The 19,529-nt window shown below is 53.6% G+C and overlaps 1 protein-coding gene across 3 annotated transcripts; it reads right to left on the bottom strand.

The window, feature by feature from the left end:
- Window positions 1-2,668: 2,668 nt before the first annotated feature.
- MECR (mitochondrial trans-2-enoyl-CoA reductase) lies at window positions 2,669-9,495 on the bottom strand. Of its 3 annotated transcripts, none has more exons than XM_063418722.1 (10): window positions 9,210-9,495; window positions 7,886-7,983; window positions 7,588-7,719; window positions 5,943-6,086; window positions 5,757-5,859; window positions 5,443-5,545; window positions 4,964-5,037; window positions 4,495-4,555; window positions 3,945-4,035; window positions 2,669-3,459 (listed from the first exon to the last, which is right to left on the bottom strand). In XM_063418722.1, exons 1-10 carry the CDS (start codon window positions 9,386-9,388, stop codon window positions 3,296-3,298), a joined length of 1,149 nt encoding a protein of 382 aa, XP_063274792.1. In that variant the 5' UTR covers window positions 9,389-9,495; the 3' UTR covers window positions 2,669-3,295. The 3 variants fall into 3 exon arrangements, with proteins under 3 accessions (XP_063274792.1, XP_063274793.1, XP_063274794.1); XM_063418723.1 differs by having other exon boundaries at window positions 3,945-4,017; XM_063418724.1 differs by lacking the exon at window positions 7,588-7,719.
- Between the last annotated feature and the right edge of the window lie 10,034 nt (window positions 9,496-19,529).

Here is a 19,529-nt window from a genome sequence, read left to right as displayed (position 1 = left end):
GATGCTGGTGCAGAGTCTAGCCTGGGCCACACCTGCTCTCTGCTAAGAGAGACCTCAGTGTGAGGGGTTTTAGGGGGGACTAAATGTCTTTGACATCTCCATTTAGTTGCCAGCATAGCAGTGGGGTTTAATTTCAGAGAGTTTTGCTTTTCCAAGTGCACATGCAGTTGTACAGTGCTCTCTCCAACCCTGAGCAACATTCCTGCCCTGCTCTTCTCCCCACCCCACGGGACCCAGAAAATCCTGCAAATGAAGGCACACCCTCCTGAGCTGTGCCCCACACTCCCTGTGCATGGGAATGGCACTGCCAGCTCCCAGTGAGGAGCGACCTCCCCGGGCCCCTCAGGCCTTTGGCAGATCCAGAGTGGCCCTGCCATAACCCCACCAACTCATCCAGGAGTCCAGGAAGAATCCCAGAGGAGCCTTCAGCTGACACAGCCGGTCCCTCACAATTCCTCTGTCCACGCACAATTCCACAGCCGCACTCATCCCACTCGGAGTGTGGTGGGAACTGTGCACAAGGTGGGAGAATCCCAGAGAGGTCCCTGGCTTGGGTTCTGAAGGTTCTGAGGCAAAGAGAGTTTGAGGAATCCAACCCAGGGGAGGTTATTTCCATTGCAAGATGTGTTTGGAGAACATTTCCCCTAGAGCTTGTCCTGTAGAGCAGCATGGTGAGCCTGCTGGGGTCCGAGAGCAGCCAGGAACAGGGACAGGCACAGCAGGAGCAGCCCTGTAGGCACCACACAGCTGGGTTATTCCAGAGGAATTCCATATAGGCATTTTCTGCATGGGGGAGAAGGTGCCCAAGTGAAAAACCTCAGGTCTGGGGCACTGGGATGCCCAGTGCTGTCACCTTTCTCATCCCTCCCTGGGCACTGCTCCCAGGGGCACCAGGACACGGCAGTGCCCTGGCAGGACATTCCATGTGGAAGTACAGCTGGAATCAGCTCTGGGCTCAAACAGCTCTCTGGGAAACCAGGGGTTATTCCTGCATCTCCCACCTCCTGCTGCCAGGAGACAGGTGTCACCCTGTGATGTCACTGTGATGGAAGACAGGCTGGAGCACTTCCCAGGCAGCTGGAGCCATGGGACTCCATCCTGCTGACTGCCAGGACCAAGAAGGTGCTTGGAGGCAGCCAAGCTAAGGAAAAAGAAGTCAAATTGGAGCTATCTTCACAGGAGACCTCCTGTGCTTCTGATCTGGAGAATGCAGCTTGGTGGGTGGCTTTAGCTTCTCCTGACCATCCTGGAGAAGATACAGGACCATCTTGGGATGCGGCTGCTGGACCCCCTGCAGACAAAAACACCCTTGAAGGTTGCCCCGATGAATCCTGGGACCCCAACATGAAATTTTGCTCCTTGGAGATCTCTGCTAGCACCTTTGGCTCACTCTTTCCCCAAGAAGCTCTAGGAGATCCTGAGCAGCCAGAGTTTTGTGTCTGTCTGGTGAGGCAACAATGGGAAGTGCGTTGTGATTGGAGAAAAGCTCTTCAGGAAGGAGGTGCTGGGCAGGAGGGGGCCCCAGAAGATCTTTGGAGCCCATAAGAGGCTTCCTTCTCCAGCTCATGTTCCATGGATTCTGCAGAATGGAAGGGGATTCTCCCCTGCTGACCTTGGAGGAGCTCCGAGCAGTAGCAGCAGCCGGGTCTGCACTGGGAAAGGCATGACACCTCCTCCCAACTCAGATATTCCTTGGGACACTCAGAGGGAGGTTCAAGTTCAGCTAAAATGAGCCTTGACAAGGCTGGAGATCAGATGGGAGCAAAGAGCTTCGTTTTTTCTTGGTGTCAGTTACTCTGGACACGCTGAAAGACCTGAAAATTAACGGGCTTTGGGTTTCTGCAGGAGTTTTCTGGCTTTTGAAAACCCTACACTTCTCTGCTTCCAAACACTCAAAACATGAGGGTGGTTGTGACTTAGCAAAGCTCTGTCCTAACACTTTTCTCAGCCAAAGCCTGAAATGCCAAAGAGTCCTTTAAACCCTCATTTGTCCTTTCTTGTGCCAACTCCTGGCTCTCTCTCAAGATTTCTCCCTCCTCCTTGCAGCGAACAGCTCCTTTCCTTTGCCTTTTGCAGCTGCTATTGTACTAAAACCCCCTTTTCATGAGTGATGACCTGGCCAGTGTCTGGAGGGGTGTGCAGGGTGCTGGGGACAGCACAAATCCCCTGGCTGTGCCCCCACCAGCACTGAGATCCTGGTAAAGCTCTCAAGGAAAAGGTGGGATGCTCAGCTGGCGGCAGGAGCAGAGGAGGAGGATGATGAGGACACCCAGACATCTCTGAGGAGCAGCTCCACAGTGCCTGAGCCATGGGCAGACACAATGCCCCAGGCAGGCAGTGCCAGGCCTGCCCCACACAAACGACCCTGCAGGCACCAGGAGGCAGCTCCTGCTCCAGCCACAGCTCCTGTGCACCACACGGGCCCCTCACACCCGCGGCACTGCCAACGGGACCCAGGTACCCGTGCTGCCCTGCCCTCTGTGGTTTGGGATGGCCACGCTGGGGCCAGGGCCAGTGGCCGGCCATGCTCCGGCCCACGGCCACTGCCCTGCCTGCACAGCCAACACTGCCTGACCCCAGCCAGAGCTGTGCTGGGAAGGGCAGGGACCATGGGGAGCTCATGGGGCCATGGAGGTAGAAAAGCAGCATGGGAGGAAGCAAGAACACATTGTTGGTTGTTCTCCATAATAAATCTTTTCACATTCCCCTGCAGTGTCACAGTCACTGTCCCACACCTGGGCAGGACCTTTGGGGACTGCCTGAGGGTCTGCCTCCAGCCCTTGATGGCCAAAAGCTCTGACTCTTGCAGTGCCCTGGGCAAAACCCAGCCAGGGGTGACCCGGGGCTCCTCCAGGAGCTGCAGCAGCACCTAGGGCCACTCCAGCCACAGCATTGGGGGCAGTTCGTGCCTCTTCCTCCTCCTACTCAGAGCAGGCTTGGAGGCAGGACTGCAGGGAGATGACTTGGGCTTTCCTGCCCATCCCACATTCCAGCTGGGATAACTGCAGCCCTGACAGCCCCAGAAGTACATGTGAGGGGGAACTGCTGCTCTTTTCACACCCTGAGCTGAGTGAGCCATCATTTGGGCTCCCTAACTCCCCCCAGCCACAGTGAGATGCAGCCTCCTTCCTGCAGCACTTCCACACAAAGCTGCGGAGGCTTTTAAAACTTTCAGTGGGCACTCGAAATGTGAAAAACAAAGGAAAAAAGAAATTCGATGGATCTGGAGGATCTTTTCCCCCCTTCAAGTCTGTGGACAAGCACATGGAACAGGACAGTTCTCTAGGAGCGCAGGTCAGAGGAGGAGGATCTGCTTGGAGGACACGAAGGGCTTCATGGAGGCCTCCAGCGCTGTCCTGTAGTCCTGAAGGGGGACCTCAGTGCAGGCCGGGGCTGTGAGCTGGCCCCCGCGGATGAGCTGGCACAGGGCGTCCATCATCGCCACCACACCCTCCCGGTCTGCACGGAAAGGAGGAGCCCTCACTGTGTCTGCAGGGCACCCACCACCCCTGGGAACACCTGCCCGAGGCCGCATGGGCTCCCTGGGCATGACTGCCCCAGCTCAGGCATGTGGGATGAGGGAAGAGCCCCCAGCACGGTCCCTGCCTGAGCCCAGCACCAGTGCCTCAGCACCCTGGGACAAGCAGAGATGGCTCTGTGAGTGGGAGTGAGGACAGTGTTGGGGGGGTTTTGGCCCTGCTCCCACCAGGGACACAGGGACAGACCCTCAGCCCCCTGGTTCAGCTCCCTCAGCCCCCCTAGTTCAGCTCCCTCAACCCCCCAGCTTGGGTCCCTCAGACCCCCAGGTCAGCTCCCTCAACACCCCAGGTCAGCTCCTCAGTCCCCCAGCTCAGCTCCCTCAACCTCCCAGCTCAGCTCCCTCAGACCCCCAGCTCAGCTCCCTCAGACCCCCAGCTCAGCTCCCTCACCACCCCCCGGCTCACCCTGCGCGTGCTCCCTCCGCCACTGCGTCATCCAGAACCCACGGAGCCGCACGTCCCGGAAGATGAAGGCACTCTGTGGAATGTGTGACACCTGCGTGTCCTCTTGGTACCCAAGGACACCTGTGTGTCCTCCTGGTACCCAGTGGCACTCTTATGTCCCCTTGTGCATGCAGTGACTCCCGTGTCCCCTCACATATGCGGTGACATACGTGTGTCCCCTCCCAGCGTGACAGTGGTGGAAAGTGGCAGTGAGGCCCCTCGTTAGAGCTCCTGTTAGTGAGCCAGGGATGTGGAGAGGTGACTCCGAGGTGTGGAGTCAGGGCAGCTTTGGCACCTGTGGGGTCATTTCCCCAAACCCTCCATATAAAAAGCCAGGAGCCCAGACGTGGGACGCAGCTTGTCCTATGACAGACCCCATCAGGCAAATAAAACAGGCTGGAGGGTGTCAATCTGCAGCTGGGGAAAGCAGATCCCCATCCCCACCATGCCGAGGGGATGGGGACACTCAGAGGAGCACAGGGGATTAAGGAGGGGCATCCCCAGTACTCACCACAGGCACCATCACAGGCTGTTTTGCCATCCCCCCGTAGGTGACCATGGTCCCCTTGGGCCTGGAGTAGGAAAGGGGTATTGGGTTAGGTGTCCCAAAAGTGCAGCTCTGACTTGCCACCTCCTCCTCTGCCATCCCCAACCCCCCTGGGGCTGTCCTTGCACCCAGGGCCCCCCAGTTACCCCTCAAATCCCACTTTCCAGGCTCTCCTCTTGCTTCTGTGCACCATTAGCTGAATTTGCAGCTCAGCACACCAGTTACACCTGGGAGGACCTGGGAGACCTTCAGAACTGGACCCCAGCTGCCCCCATCCACCAACAGCGTGAGACTTTAAATCACAGTAGTTATCCAAAACCACTTTTCCATTGATCTTCCCTCTCCAAAAGTTCAACAAACTCCAGAGCAGGACCCTCTATTGCCAGTTTCCACCCCCAAGCTTGTGCCCAAGCCACCATCGAGCCAAACTTACTGCAGGTGCCGCAGCATGTCCGTGGTGCTTTTGCCTCCAACGCAGTTCAGGGCGAGCCGGGGCCTCGGGGTGCTCTGCAAGGATTTATGACAAAGGTTCCCAAATTTTATGGCTCCTTTAGGGAACAGGACCATGGTTCTTGACAAAGCATAACCTCAATGTTTACCTGAAGACTGCTGAGAGTAGTAGAGCTAAAATCTGTCAGAGTCATGGAACAGCTGGAGTTGGAAGGGACTCATTCCAATCTCCTGCCATGTGCAGGAAGACACGTTCAGCTAGACCAGGCTGCTTCAAGCCCAGTCTGATTGGAACCAAAATCTGTGATCCCTCCCTTGTGGCAGAAGGAAAATCCCTCCACTCCTGGGGCTAAATCCTGATCTAGAAATATCTCCTTCCCACCATCCCTGCATTTCTCCCCAGTGTGGAACAGCAGAGACAGCCCTTGGACTGTGTCTCCAGTGGGATCAGTATTGAGGTACCTTAAATATATATTTCATCTCTGGCTTTCTCAGCATCTCCTCTGTGACAACGTGGTCAGCACCCAGGCCCATCAGCCTCTCCACCAGCTTCGGGAGATCAGGTCTGGGGACGGAAAAAGGAGATAAAAAAAGAGGGCTAGGTGAGCCAGGACACAGAGTTCCACCTTCTCCATCCTTCTGCTCTGGTGTTGCGTGGGAACAACAGGGAAGAGGTTGGAAGACAACTTGGAGGAGCAAACAGGAGAAAATCCTGGGTTGGATGGGCAGGATAAGCAGATCCAGCTGCCAAACTCGCCCTTCCCCAGTGGACCCACCTGTCCCTCACCACATTGATGGTCTTGATGCCAGAGGCCCTGGCGATCTGGATGACGGCTTGGCCCACACCACTGTTGGCGGCATTCTGGATGACGGAGTCACCTGGGGGTGAACAAACCCAGATTCCCACTGCAGAGGCAGCCAGGAAGTCTGTGTGGAAGTGCTCCCTCAAGGCAGGGCCATACCAGGCGCCAGGCTCTCGAAGTCGGCCAGCACTCGGAACGCCGTGCAGGGGTTGACGCTCAGAGTGGCAGCACAGAGCACCGGGATGTCACTGGGCACCTTCAGCAGCATCTCCTCAGGGAACACTCCCCGCGTCCGCCACGTCCCTGGGCACGGCAGCACCGTGGGCACAGCCCCAGCATGGGAGGAAAGCAAAGCAAAACTGTCAGCTCACACTGCAGCCTTGGCGCTGGGACCAGCTACACCCTGGAGAGGGAATTATGGAACGGGTTTCCACATGGATGGGGTCAAAATGCTTCAAGAGGCAAGGAATGGACTCCTCGCTGCCTGCCAAGATTCATCAACCAGCAAAGCTTGATCATTTCCCAGAGGGATAATTGGACTGGGGTTCCCTAGGCATGTGTGCAGAGATAGTGGAAATACTCTGCTGTCACCATGAGATTTCCTGGTTTTCTGAGTGTTCATATTAAAGTAGAAATTCTCATTTTCTCACGCTCTGCTCATGTAACAAGAGATTGTTTTTGTAAATACTGTCATTGTTTTTGCATTCTTCTCGAGGAGAGGAAGAGTGTTGAATAGCAGTCCTTGTGACCAATGTGTTTGAGAGGTGGGAATTCTACCCTCCAATCCATGGTCACCTTTCTAAAAGTATATAATAGGATAAAATAAACAAATGAGGCTTTTCCACCCTTGCTTGTCTTTCTCTCAAGTTCTGTCTCCGTGTGGTCATTTCAGCGTGGCAAACAGCGACACTCTGCATCCTATGGATAAGCCCATATATTCCAAGCCAATTTAGTTAGCTTTACTACCCCTACACTTATATCCAATTTATCCCTCTATCATTTATTTACAGTGTTTTAATCCTTGAAAATACCCCATTTGGCTCTTAGCTCCATCATTTTCCTTCTCTCATTTACCAAAAAGCTTTCAAGAAGAAATAGGCAAAGAACAAGCTGTGACACTAAACCACAACCAGCAAATGTCAGGCCATTGGCATTTTGGACGAACATGGGAGGCATTTGTTGGGAAATAAATTTCCACACTTTCCCATCAGAGCCTTATTAAAGAGAAAACTACAGTGAGAAGACCCCCATGCTTCCCAAGAACCTTCCCGTGTCTGTGGAGGATGAGCAGCATCACCTCCTGGGGCTGGGCAGCAGGAACTGAGCTTGCTTTTAAAAAAATACATTCAAAATAAAACTAAAATAAATAAATTAATTAAAATTAAAAACAGGTGGTGAAAATAAACCAAGACATAAACAGGTAAGAAATAACTCCATCAATTATCCCAACTGTCTCATTCTGATTGGTCTCACATGGCACTAAATGGGCTCCAACTCTTGCTTCCTCACCCAGCATTGCTTACTGGAGCTTTGTTCCCCATTTTGAGTCCCCTCCCATCAGCTGTGACTGCTGTAAGTGGAGGGGCTCATGGCTCTATCCACACCCTGCAAAGATGGTACTTTGGAGAGCTGTGCTTTTGCTCTGGAACCCCCCAAATCCCCACAGCAGCTCACACAGGAGCACGACCATGGGTTTGCACTCTGGGCAGCCCCCAGGGGCTCCAGCACTCCAGAAATCCCCTGGGAAGATGCTTTGCAGGTGGGGGGGAGAGGGAGGACGCAGCAGTGCCGAGGGTGAACTCACCGAGCCCGGAGTCCGCGGGGATGACCCAGTCCCCGGGTTTCAGAGCTGCCACACGCCGCCCAACCTCCTGCACCTCCCCGACACCTTCGTTCCCTCCCACGGCTGGCAGCGGAGACAGGAGGGGGTAGGTCCCTGCAGGGAAGCTGGAGGTGAGCTGGAGATGCCCTCACACCCCAACATCCCTGTGCCAGGAGCCCTCTCTGAACCCTCCGGGACGGCAGCTGGGTTTGACCTGCCTTGTGGGTCCCTTCCAACTCCTGCAAGAACTAACGGGCAAAGTCTTAATCCAGTACATCACCTTGGATCATGTTGATGTCGGCAGGATTGATGGGGGCTGCCAGCATCTTGACGTGGACATCGCAGTCCCCCAGTTTGGGCACTTCCAGATTCTTCAGTCTGAACGGGGAGATACAAAGGAAAAGGACATTAACACCAGTCTGATGATGTCTTCTGTGCTGTGGCTGAAGCTGGAGGATGCCTGTATCACCTCTACACCCCACCCAAATTAACAGCAACGTATGCTCCATCCCATTAAAAAATCAGATTTACGTTAGACGCAAGGACAGATTTTTGGAGGAGGCTGCTAAAAGCCAACCATCCAAAACAATCACGTGTCACCAAGGCCAGTGATGCTCACTAAACTTAAGAAACTTGGCAGGCTGTGTAAAAAAGCTTCCATTTTGACTGGGGATTATATAGCTCGTCCTGCCCTGCTCGAGCATTACAGGAACCTCAGATATTTCTGTAAATCTGTGAAAAAGGAGAAGTCACAAAGCACAAAGTAAGACCTGTCTTGCACAAGCAATGGGGTGCTAACAGCAAATCTCAGGAAGTGGCAGCGGTGACTAGCACCATTGTACAACTAATGATCATTTGACAAAGCAACAGTCCTTCTCCAAAAAATCAGGGGGCTGGTGTCTGGATGCACCTGGGTAATGTATCAGCATGAACTGAGCTGGTTCAACAGGGGCAGCAAGACTTCAAAGTCTCCTCCCTTGAAAAAAAGCCTATACTCCACTAAACTATAACTTTCTGCTTTCCAAGATTTTTGATGCTGAGCAGCAGCAGCTGTCCCAAAAAATGCTTGTGATGCTGCTTTGGTCCCTAAATTGGGATCTCAAAGAGAAGAGATCTCAATGGGATGCAACCCAGGATGAAGTTGGGGTGCAGCGATGCTGGGGCTTGGACCTCCCTGCCATACCTCAAATTAAGCAAGAATGGGCTTTTTGAGAAGAACACGAGGTTTAAGGCAAATTGAAGGAGCAGCAGCAGGAGAGTGGGGGATATGGAGACATCACCCCCAGCACCCACTTGTGAGACCATGGCACCAGGTCCTGCTGTCCCCCTGCCTGTTCGGGGGCCCCACAGGGAGGTGCACAACTTCTACACCTGCGGTGGGCAAGTCCTGACCCCCCTGCACTGCACCTCCAAAGCGGCCCTGCAGCACCCCAAAACCTCACCTGCACCCCTGGGCCAGTCCCCACTCCAGACCTCTGCCCATCTGTGCCCCCCACTCGCAGCCTTGGCCCTACACCTGCACCCCCTCCCTGCAATGCCCCCCAAATTCACCCCCACCCCACTCCTGCTCCTCCCTGGAATGCACCCCCGTGTTCCCCCCTTACTGCACGACGGCTGCGGGCTCCCCGTGCCGCTCATAGAGCAGCCCGAGCGGAGCGGTCCCCGCCGCGGCCGATCGCGTCCGCACCGTGGCGGTCCGAACCGTGGCGGTCCGAGCCGGGGCGGTCCGAGCCGGGGCGGTCCGAACGGGGGGGATCCGCGCCCTGCGCAGCAGCCGCTGCATTTTGCTCCGCTCGGCTGAACCCGGCTCCGCTCGGCTAAACTCGGCACTTCTCGGCGCTCCTCGGCCGAGACCGGCGCTGCCGCCGGTGACGCTCAGGTTGGCCCCGCCCCCGGCAGGCCCCGCCCCCCCGCCCTTAAGGCGGCGCGGCCACTGCTGCGCTGAGCGCGCGGGGACTCAGCGGGGCTGGCCCGTCCTGCGGGGAGCCGCTTCCCGCTGGTTTGTGCCCAAAACGCTCGGAAATTGTGAACTGTGTCCGTGTCGGAGCAGCCAGGCTCTCTGTGCGAGGGGCATCGGCGATGGGCACAGGAGCATCGTGGTCACTGGATCATGGGATCATTTAGTTTGAAAATACCTGCAGGATCATGGTTATGAGACACCCCTGGATCCCTGGCACTGCCCAAGGCCAGGCTGGACGGGTTTGGAGCAGCATGGGATAGTAGAAGATGTTCCTGTCCATGGCAGTGGTGGAATGGGATCATCTTTAAGGAATCTCCCAACCCAAACCATTCCATGACTTTGGGGAGAAAAGTCCCTTTTCTCTGCTTTATTACACAGTGCCTTTACTACCCTGCCCTGTCCCGGATGGACACGCTCCCAGCAGGGAGCGCTGCAGGAAAGTGTTCGTCAGATGATTGTTTTAAACAACAGATGCCTGACACAAGTGGTGAGAAAAAAAATAACCTTATAGTAATTTAATTCAATGTTTTGTATAATTGTCTTGAAGGAAAGGTCTCATTTAGTCTTCCAATTAAAACTGATTAGATCAGAGAGGGAAAAGAGACGTGGAGCCTCCTGCCTTTCTGACAGACCTGTCACAGAGAACAGTGGGGCTTAAAAAATATTTCTTTTCTCATGTGGGATTGGATTTCTCCATCTGTATGCTGGAAGCAACTTCCTAAATCCTGGTTTGCCCAGCACAGGCTGTGTAATTAACAGATTCCTTCATTAACACCATCCCTCCCTGTGCCAGCCCTGCAGTTTGCTGGTCGCTGTGGCTTGGAGCACCCAGGGTGGATGAGAACCCCTCGGGGGCCAGGGGCAGGTTGGGAGCTCCAACAGGAGCCTGTAGCCACGTCCTGCCTGCTCACACCATCCCGTTCTCAAGCACATGGTATTCTATTCCCCACAGAACTGCTTTGCAAAGGATTGATATCCAAGGGAGGAGTTGCTTGGTTGAGCCCCACAGATTCCTCCTGGATCCTCACAGGTCTTCCCAAGCCTGTCTCCATTCCAGTGATCCAGCACAGACAGACCCTGTGGGTACTGGAACAAGGCCAGCTGTTCAGACAGAGTCCTTTCTGCCTCGGGTGACCCATCCCTAAGGCTGTCATGATCCTAAATAGAAGTTTTAGTCAAGCTGCTTGATAGTTCACATCATTTTTTTACTAAAAAAGGAAAACAACACATTATTTGGAGCTTGAATTCACGTGAATTCAGATTTAAGGTGAAGGAAAAGTTCAGGTTTGGAAAAAACTCTCTTCCAAAGTGCTGTTAAAGGGTGTTCTGCCTTTTCTGGGGTGTGATTTGCTTTTGGAGGTGCCTCAGAGGGCTCCAAGGGTGTTCCCACCAGAGCCTCTGTGACAGCATGGGGGAGAGAGAGAGAAAAAGAACTTTTCTCACCGACTTCTTCAGTTTACAAGGAGCTTTGAGGTTACTTGTAGGTGGATGTAAAAGTCTCCCATGTGATGGCACTGCAAGGACAGCACAGTCAGAGCACAAAACAGCCTTTTCCCACTTGGTTGGTTTGGTGGGGTCCTGGGCACATCCAGGTTCTAGCAGCACCTCCACCTCTGGGCAGGAGGGGACCTCCCCGGCTGCTTCCAGCATTTCAATCAGCATTTTAATTTAATCATAGCAATGAAATAATGGGATTTTAGTAACCTCAAAACATGCAGCTTTCCAAGGATGCCCAGAACACCTCAGATATTTTGTATAGTGGGGGATGCACAAGCAATCTGTGGTGGAGGACACTACTGGTGTCCATGCTCTGCCCCAGCTGGCAAAGGGTTAATTCCTAATTACAGCAGCCAAATGAGAGGCCTCTCCACCCTCTTGAAAACGTGTGCACCCGCAAATCAGGGCTGGCAGACGATTTATGATTATTTTGTTAATGTTTCTCCTGTAACAAGCACAATTTCCGGGTGATTAATGACTACTTCATATCCTGGAATTGCACTTTTTTATAGGAGTGTTGCATGAAAATCCACTTTGCAGCTGAGGGTTTAGGAGTGGGTGGGCAGAGGAGGAAGAGGAGATGATTCCTCAGGACCTGGCTGGAAGAAGGAGTGATGTCCTCTACTCCCCTCTGCTTTAACCCCTGTTAATGAGCTCTGATTTATCATATTATCATGATTTATACAGCCATTGATTAATTGGAGTTGTTAACACTTGGGCACGGCTGGAAAGCAAAAGTGCTGCTGGTAAGTTGGGTTTGTTCCTGCAGATGTGAGGGGATGCAGGGTGGGAACAAGCAGCTTCGTGACACCAGGGTGACATTTGCTGGGATTTCATCCATAAATCCTGGTGAGGACAGAGATTTTATCTCCTGGTTTAGGAGGAGTTTCAGCCTGACCCTGGGAGCCTTGTGTGGGCTGTGCTGCCTCCAGCTCTCCCAGTGCTTAATCAAGTTAATATGGAGTTATTAATTAACTGCTTATAAGACTGACACACCTTTTAATTAAAGGGAATAATTATTTATTGCCTTTTCCCTTTTTGGTGGAGAAATGGAAGGTGTCTCTGCTTTGCTTAGGAAAAGATAAGAAAGCTGAGGCTGGAGAGGTTTCTGGGAAGGGCTTCTGGGGGGGATTTTGATGTTGCATCTCAGTGGCCATCCCAGGGCAGCCAAATGTGGCCCAAACCCTGCTGGATCCCCTGGACATCAGGTCAGAAGGCTAGGCTGGTATCTCAGGGCTGGGATGCACCAGAAGGACAAAGCTTGTGAAACAGCTGCAAAATAACTTCCTTGTCCAGGCAAGAGGAGGGGATGCTCAGAATCCCCCATGGGGGAAGGTGGTGGAGGGGCTGCCCTGGCCCCCGAGCACAGAGCTCCCATGTCCCCAGACCCTTCTCCCTCTTCCCAATCACTGTAGCTGCCATCCTCCTCCTGTGCCCCTTGCAGTCCCTCCCCATCTCCTGTGTTTTGTAATGCTCAAGAACAGCTCAGCTGGTTATTTTCTCATTTGGAGCCTCATTCCCCCAAACCCAGAAGTGCTGGCAGAGCCCCATTGCTCTGACATCAATCACTTTTTATTAGACATGCCTGAATCTTTGAATGGAAAACACACTGTCCTTAAAGACCTGCTTTACATAATCCTTGGTTTATCCCTGAATCCCTCATTTAACACCTTTGATGGAGCTGGACAATCCCATAAACTATTGAATTCTTCACCTCAAACGTGTGCCTGATGCTCCTGGCTCCACATGGAGATGAGGGCGGTGGGATGGGATGCCCACAGAGGTTTTATTTTTTTAAGCACACTGATGGCTGTTTCTTGCCTCTCTGATTTTTTTTAATCCCCCTTTAAATTGTTTCATTGTCAGATAATTAAGAAAAAATGTATAGGAAGAAACACAACGCTGTGTGGCGAATGGAGAATTGATGAGTTCTGATCCTCTGCCAAGGAGATCAACAAGGAGGATTCAGCTCCAGCCATAAATAAGGAAGGAGAGGGAGATGCTGAGAGGATCCAGCTGTGCTGGGACATTGTCCTTGCTTGCTCCTTGCTTTTTCCATCACAGCTTTTTCCCGTGCTGCCAATATTCAGGTTGTGCAGTGGAGCTGGTCCATTCCTGGACTTTCAGGGGTGATTGATGCAAAAATCATCCTGTTCAGGCATTTTTCCAGCTTGGGGCGGTGCAGGAGCTGGTCCCGGGGGTTGGTGTTTGGGAGGTGACTCAGCTGAGGTGTGATGTCCACAGGGCATCATCCAGCTGGATGAGGAAGAGCATGGCCGAGATGGGGAGGGGAGATGATGCTTTTGGGCCCCATGTTGCCACAGTGGCACCCAGAGGCATCATCCCAAGTGAAGGGAAGGGAAGATCTCTTGAAACAGCTTGAAAAGGTGCCCAGGTGAAGTAAGGCACCAAAATGGTGTCTTTTATCTGTTTTTAATTGTATTTTAACTTCTCTTTTTTCTTTCTGTTGTCTGCAGACCTGAAATTTTCCTAGCGTTGCAGGAAAATTGTGAGCATGAACAATTATTTGGGAAAAGAACTGATGGCTGTCTGGGTTCTGTCTGTTCCAGAGCCCGTTAGTTTTGTTTGTTCCCATGAAATCCCTGATGAACTCTTTTTGTCACAAACTGCCGAGCGCATCCTTTCCCCAGTGGGGTTTGGAAAACCACCAAAGCAGAGCTGCTGATGCTCAGAGGAGGGCAAACAAGAGAGAGGAGAGCTGACACTTCCCCTGTATATAAATCCAAACAAGATGTAAAACCAAATTAAAAATTATAACAAATAAATGTTGGATGTGATACTGTTCCCTCCTTTCCTTGCAGTCGGATTTTAAATGGAGCTGGTTGCACACCCAGCTCTGTGCTCAGGCTCCCGCCTGTCAGAACTGAGACATAATTATGAGAAATTTGAGCAATAGCCAAACCTCAGGTCTGAAAATAAATGACATTTGCGATTTTGGATGTGATCAGAGACAAAAAATGCCTCGGCTGATTTTCATCCTCCCTCAAAAAAACCTCCATCCTGAGGCAACACCAAAGGAGCAGCACAAAGAGTTTTGGTGTAGAACTGCTTGGCTTCAATGCCTTAGTTCTTGCTGGTTTTTAATCAAGGTCATTTTCTTGTGAGGTTTAGGGATGGGCAAATCCATGCAGCTGGAATGGCAGCTGGGCTGGGTGAAGTGCTGAGTAGATGGACAGATGGATGGTGCATGGTACTGTGGAATATTTGGGGGTTAAAAGCAGTTTGTGAAAATCCCAGGAGCATTTATTTATGACACTCTCAGACAGCTCCAAAAGCAGGGAAGGGACTAAAATGGACCTTGTGTCCCCAGTAATGTGATGTTTAACTGTTCTACATGACAATTCCAAGGTAGGGACCACAGGGTAATGCAGAGCTATTCCTGCATTTCCACTCCACACTCACTGAGGTCTTTCCAGGAATAATAAAAAAGAGAGACAAAAATGACATGAAGGGAGATAAATAAACCCCAATCAAGGGTACATGGAGGAAACATTTGGGCGTTTGTGCCCAGAGGTGACACTGATGGTGTCAGTGTCCCCATGTTTGTCACACTTCAGAGAGGGCAGAAATGGGAGGGTTTAGTGGGGTAGTAGAGGGGGAACAAGCAGAGTCTCAATAAGTGCTGGGATTTTACATTCTGCAGTGTAGCTGCTGCCTTGGACCCTTCCTTGGCAGCCCAGGAGGGAGGCCCTGGGGGTTTGCATCCCTCTAAGGAAATCCCTTCAGACCCCACTGGGGGAGTTGGTGGCACAGGGGGGTCAGTCAGGGCCCTGGCCAGGACAGTGGTGTCCTGCAGGGCCTGCCCAGGGGCTCCCAGCTGGCTCCAGAGCATCTCCCACAGGGGCTGGGATGCTGCCGTGGGCTGGGCTGATGTTCCACCTGCACATCTGGGGACATGGCACAGAGCTCTTGGGAAACGCAGGGACAGCTTGAGACAGCGCCTTCTTAGATGAAAAGCAAAGTTTCTCCTTGGAATTAGTGCCTGGGGTGAGAAAACAGCAGTTTGCTGGATGCAAGTGGTCCCAGAATTCAGCCACACGTGGGACATTCATGAGGTTGTGCCACTGAGCACTCAAAAAGTGTTGGAACAGCACCCAGGGGAGGATTTAGCTCTGGGTGTTGGCACTGATCCCTGGGCTTCCCAATTCCCCATGGAGAAACCCCAGTGCCCTTTGAAGCCAAACCAAGAGATGGCTTGGCAAAGGGTCGGGTCTTAAATAACATCTTCTAACACCTTCTAACATCTTCTAACATTTTCCTGGCTATTTCCCCTGGGAACTCTTGTTCATTCATTGCATTGAACAGGAATGGGGAGTTTTATTTGGATGAAGGCACAGAAGTTATTTCATCCTTTCAGGCTGTGATAACTCATCTAATAGCCCCATTACATCCGGCCATGGCACCGCGGCAGGCGTCTGACCGCTTGGGGCTGGACAGACAGGGAGGAGAACAGCAGGATGACATAATCTATTTTGTCTGTTAAGAAAGAAAAAGGAATTTTTGCATTAGCGAAAGGCAGGTGATTTGAGAAAATAGCAGAGGGTTGTTAGAAAGAGCTGGATGGGGGTGTGATGGGTGGAGGTATAGAAAAAGAAAAATGGATATGGGAGGAAGAGAGACTGGAGTAAAGGGAAAAGGGAAAAAAAACCCAGAAGGCAAAAATTTGGAGGGGATGAAATAGCTTAAAATTCAGAGTGGGGTGTTGTGCCCCAGCAGCTCTGCAAGAGCTGTTTGCTGCAGGGAAGGCACTGCTGGGAGCAACGGTGGGCAGGGAGCGATGGGCTCTGTGTCCTGTGGGTTTAACAGGGAAAAAACGAGGAATTACTGTGCTGGCAGCAAAAGGTCATGTTCTGAAAAAAGACAAGAGTTAAAGGGGCTTGGTGTGGTTAATGTGGAGATGTTACCCAGTGGTTTGGGACCAGTGGGTGCTGCCGCTCCATCCCTGGTCTCTGGGATAAGGTTTCAGGGCAGCCTCTCTCCTTCAACCTGCCATTTTAAAGAGGTGTCTGAGAGCAAAAGAATCCAAAGTACTGCTGGCTCCTAAGAGATTCAAAGCCCCAAATTCCAGCTCTTTATCCCCAGCCTGGGAGAAGCCATAAGATGTGATGTGGCCATACTGGCTGCGCTTGAGGCTGCTGTCACTGAGTACCCCGGAGCTGAAAACATTTCTCCCTTGAGTGGGAGGGATGGTTGCAGTGGAGACCATTTGCAATCACAGCAAGGCCTATATTTTTCCTGCAAATGACTGTACTTGAAGAGTGATTACTTCATTTTAACTCGATTGCTCCTGCAAGACACTCAGGGGGGTGATGGCACAGGGAGACAGGACAGGGGACTGCAGGCTCATCCTGCTGGTGCTCAGGGTGGGAGGAGATGCTTGGGAAGGGTTAGGGGAAAGGATTTGCACCCCGGGAATGGAATGGAGCTTGGTCCTGAAGGGTTGTCACTAGCTCCATCCCTGCAGCTGCATGGGGCAGTGCTGTCTGCCCATCCATCCTTCCTTCCTCACTGCTTCCTTTGTCCCTCCTTTCTTCCTGAGGTGCAGGATTAGTCCCAGGCCATGCATTAAGGGTGCTGTGCCACCTCCAAACCCATCCCTGTGTCCCTGTCTGCTCCCCTGGCCCTGTCAGTGCCAGGCAGATATTGGTCCTTGCCCAAACTTTTCTCTCTTTCAGCCCTGTTGGACAGGTGAGATTTGAGCTGGATGTGCTGGAGGGGCCACTGTCCGTACCTGTCCTCATGCAGAGCCCTGCGGGCAATTCCTGCTTGTCCCCAAACCTGGTGGCAACACGAATGCGCACCCTCCACACATCCCTCCGCACCCCCAGCTCCATCATCCCGGGAGGTTCCTCCCAGCCCCTACCCCGGGGCAGGAGCCCCCGGGAGGTGCCGCCCGCCCTGCCCCGGGCCGGTGCCAGCTCTTGGCGGGGTCAGGGCGTCCCTGTGGAGTCCCCGTGTCCCTCCCGCTCCACTCCTGCCAAATCCGTGCCGAGCCCCGGTCCTTAATGGACCCCCCGCGCACCGGGTGCGTTAATGACCCCGTGCGTTAATGACCCCGTGGGGAAGCACGGCAGTGTCACCAGAGGAATCCCCGAGGAGGGGGCACGGCTGGCCTGTGCAGTGTTGGAGCAGGACCGTGACCCACAGGGAATGGGGAACAGGGCTCTTGTGATACACTGGCTGCAATAAAACCCCCTTTTTATGGTTTTTTTTGAAGTGATTGGTTTGGAAATGCAATTTAGGGGTTTAAAAGGGGGTGGAAAGCAAAGTGCAGTGCTCCAACAGGCTTGTGCAGCTTTAAAACTCCAGGTTTCCTGGTTGATTCTCCCAGTACCCTGGGAATATACTGCTTCTGCTTCCCCTTGGCTGCATTTCCCCCCTGAACTGTTTCAGTTCAGCTGCTGGGAGAAGACCCCCCCCAGATTCCTCCCCAGTCTGGACAGCTCATCCCTCCCCAGCTCATGCCTCAGCTGCTGCATCACCCAGCTTCTCTTCCCAGAAGGATTTGGGGGAATTTTCTCAAAAAAACTCTAGGGGGACCCTGCAGAGTTAGCACTGTGCCAGCCCTCTCCTGCCTTTGCTGCCACACATCTAAGGAGCTTAATTTCGTTTTAACAGGCTTTTAGTGTCACTGGGGGGAGGATTTGTTAGGAGCACTCCACGCTCAGTGTGGGGCAGTGTAGAGAGGAGTGTCCGTCACCATCCACCCTCACCCCAGGTGCGCTGTCCTGGCTGGGGGACACACAGGACTGGTCTGGTTTGTCCCCAGATCCATGGGGACTGATCCATCCCTGCAAGAAGTGTCACCATAGTGCTAATCTGCTTGGGAGGCTACTGGGAGCAACTGGGCTGCTTGGGGAGCTACTGGAGGCAGCTGGAGTGGAAGATGAATGTTTTGTGTTGGGCACAGGGAGGGGTGGCACTGTGGACACTGCCAGGAGCTGTATTTGGGACTGGCAGTTCTGAGGTGACCCCAGATGAGGTGAACCCGTCCCAGGGAGGAGGGGGCCAGGAGGGGGCTCTGCAGAGTCCACGGGTCACTGCAGTGTCCCCAGGGCTGTGCAGTGTCCCCAGGGCTGTGCAGTGCCCTGTGTCAGTACAGTGTCCCCAAGCCTGTGCAGTGTCCCCAGATAATGACGCCAACCCAACACGGAGAAGCAGCACAGCAGCATCCCTAGGGATGAGCTGAACTTGGATGAAGCTGGTGGGCAGTGTTGTCGTACTTCCAGGGGTGGGAGCTTCCTGGTGGATTCATTGGGCTCAGCAATACCCAGGTACTGTCCCCTGTCCCTCTGTCACCCTGCTGGGTGCTGGCAACTGGGTGCTGTCTTTCAGGACAAGGCTGAATCATTGCAGGGTGATGCCAGTGCCAGAGATTCTCCCTGCGTGATTTGAGAAGTCCCAATTTTTCCACATTGTTCCCTCTGCTTTCCAAGTTTCCCTGTGCCCACCCTGGAGTCACAGCCGGGGCTAGGTGACCCACGCACGGATCATGCCGGAAAGCTGATGCAAAGTTCCCCTCCTCCTCACCCCAAACCTTTGGGAAAACATTTTCCTCCAGAAATAGGGCTGGAGAGGATGTCAGTGAACAAGGAGCCTTTCATCCCCGCTGGCACTGCTGGCAGGGGCACCGGGGCTGCCAGCACTCTGTGCCTGATCCTGTGCACCCGGCTGGGAAAGGCACAGAGATTTTCCTCTTTACATCCTCCTGTGTTTTTCTCCCTTCTGCTCACTCTGAGTTAGATCCTGCACCTCCTTCTTCCCATCCTGGGGAATGGTGGCTTTGCTTGGTGTCACCGGGATCTCAGGTGCCACTGTCACTCCCATAGAGCCCGGTCCAGCTTTCCCTGTCACCATCCTGCGGAGCAAAGCATCCTGTCCCTCAAGGACATCCAGCCGGTGGTGGAGGACCAGGGGGTTTTCAGGGTCCAAGGACACCCTGGGATGAGCAGGAGGCTCTGTCCCCAGTGTCCAACCCATAGGGTCTTGTCTCTGCCCACAGCCTCAGGCACAGCCTAGGGGTGATGGGGGGCACTCGGAGGGCTGGGGGTGCCCCCCAGAGTGGGTCACCATCACCTCCCTCTGTCCCAGCCTCCTCCCAGCACCTGTCCTATAGCTGGAAACCCTGCAGGATCCACTCCAGCTTGGTGGGGACCCTACAGCTGGAACCCCTGAGGTCACTCCCTTGCATTTGGGGGGTCCTGGGGACCCTTTTGCAGGAAGGCCTCCCTCAAACCACGGACTATCCCCACATCCCTGCACACCCGGAAAGTCAGGGACTCCCAAAGCCTGGCAGCCTCCCAGGGACTCCCCAAGCCTGGCAGCCTCCCGCATGCAGGGAACCCCTTGTCCCCCCGCAGCCCCAGGGACCCCCCGTGCACCGGGAGCTTCTGCAGCGGGGATCCCCGTGCGTTCTCCCGCACCCTTGCGGGGCCCTCCCCTGCAC

Source organism: Prinia subflava, chromosome 24 (genome assembly GCF_021018805.1).
Source record: "Prinia subflava isolate CZ2003 ecotype Zambia chromosome 24, Cam_Psub_1.2, whole genome shotgun sequence".
Taxonomy (NCBI): Eukaryota; Metazoa; Chordata; class Aves; order Passeriformes; family Cisticolidae; genus Prinia; species Prinia subflava.
The sequence above is the reverse complement of the archived record's forward strand: the minus strand, read 5'-3'. Positions and strand labels throughout refer to the sequence as shown.

Bases quoted from the DNA above. Each gene is read 5' to 3' on its own strand.
- MECR (XM_063418722.1), bottom strand. From the start codon at position 9,388: ATGCAGCGGCTGCTGCGCAGGGCGCGGATCCCCCCCGTTCGGACCGCC. The intron at 5,038-5,442 runs GTACCTCAATAC...AAATCCTTGCAG, and splicing joins AGATGAAATATATATTTAAG to AGCACCCCGAGGCCCCGGCT. The intron at 4,556-4,963 runs GTAAGTTTGGCT...TTCCTACTCCAG, and splicing joins GACATGCTGCGGCACCTGCA to GCCCAAGGGGACCATGGTCA.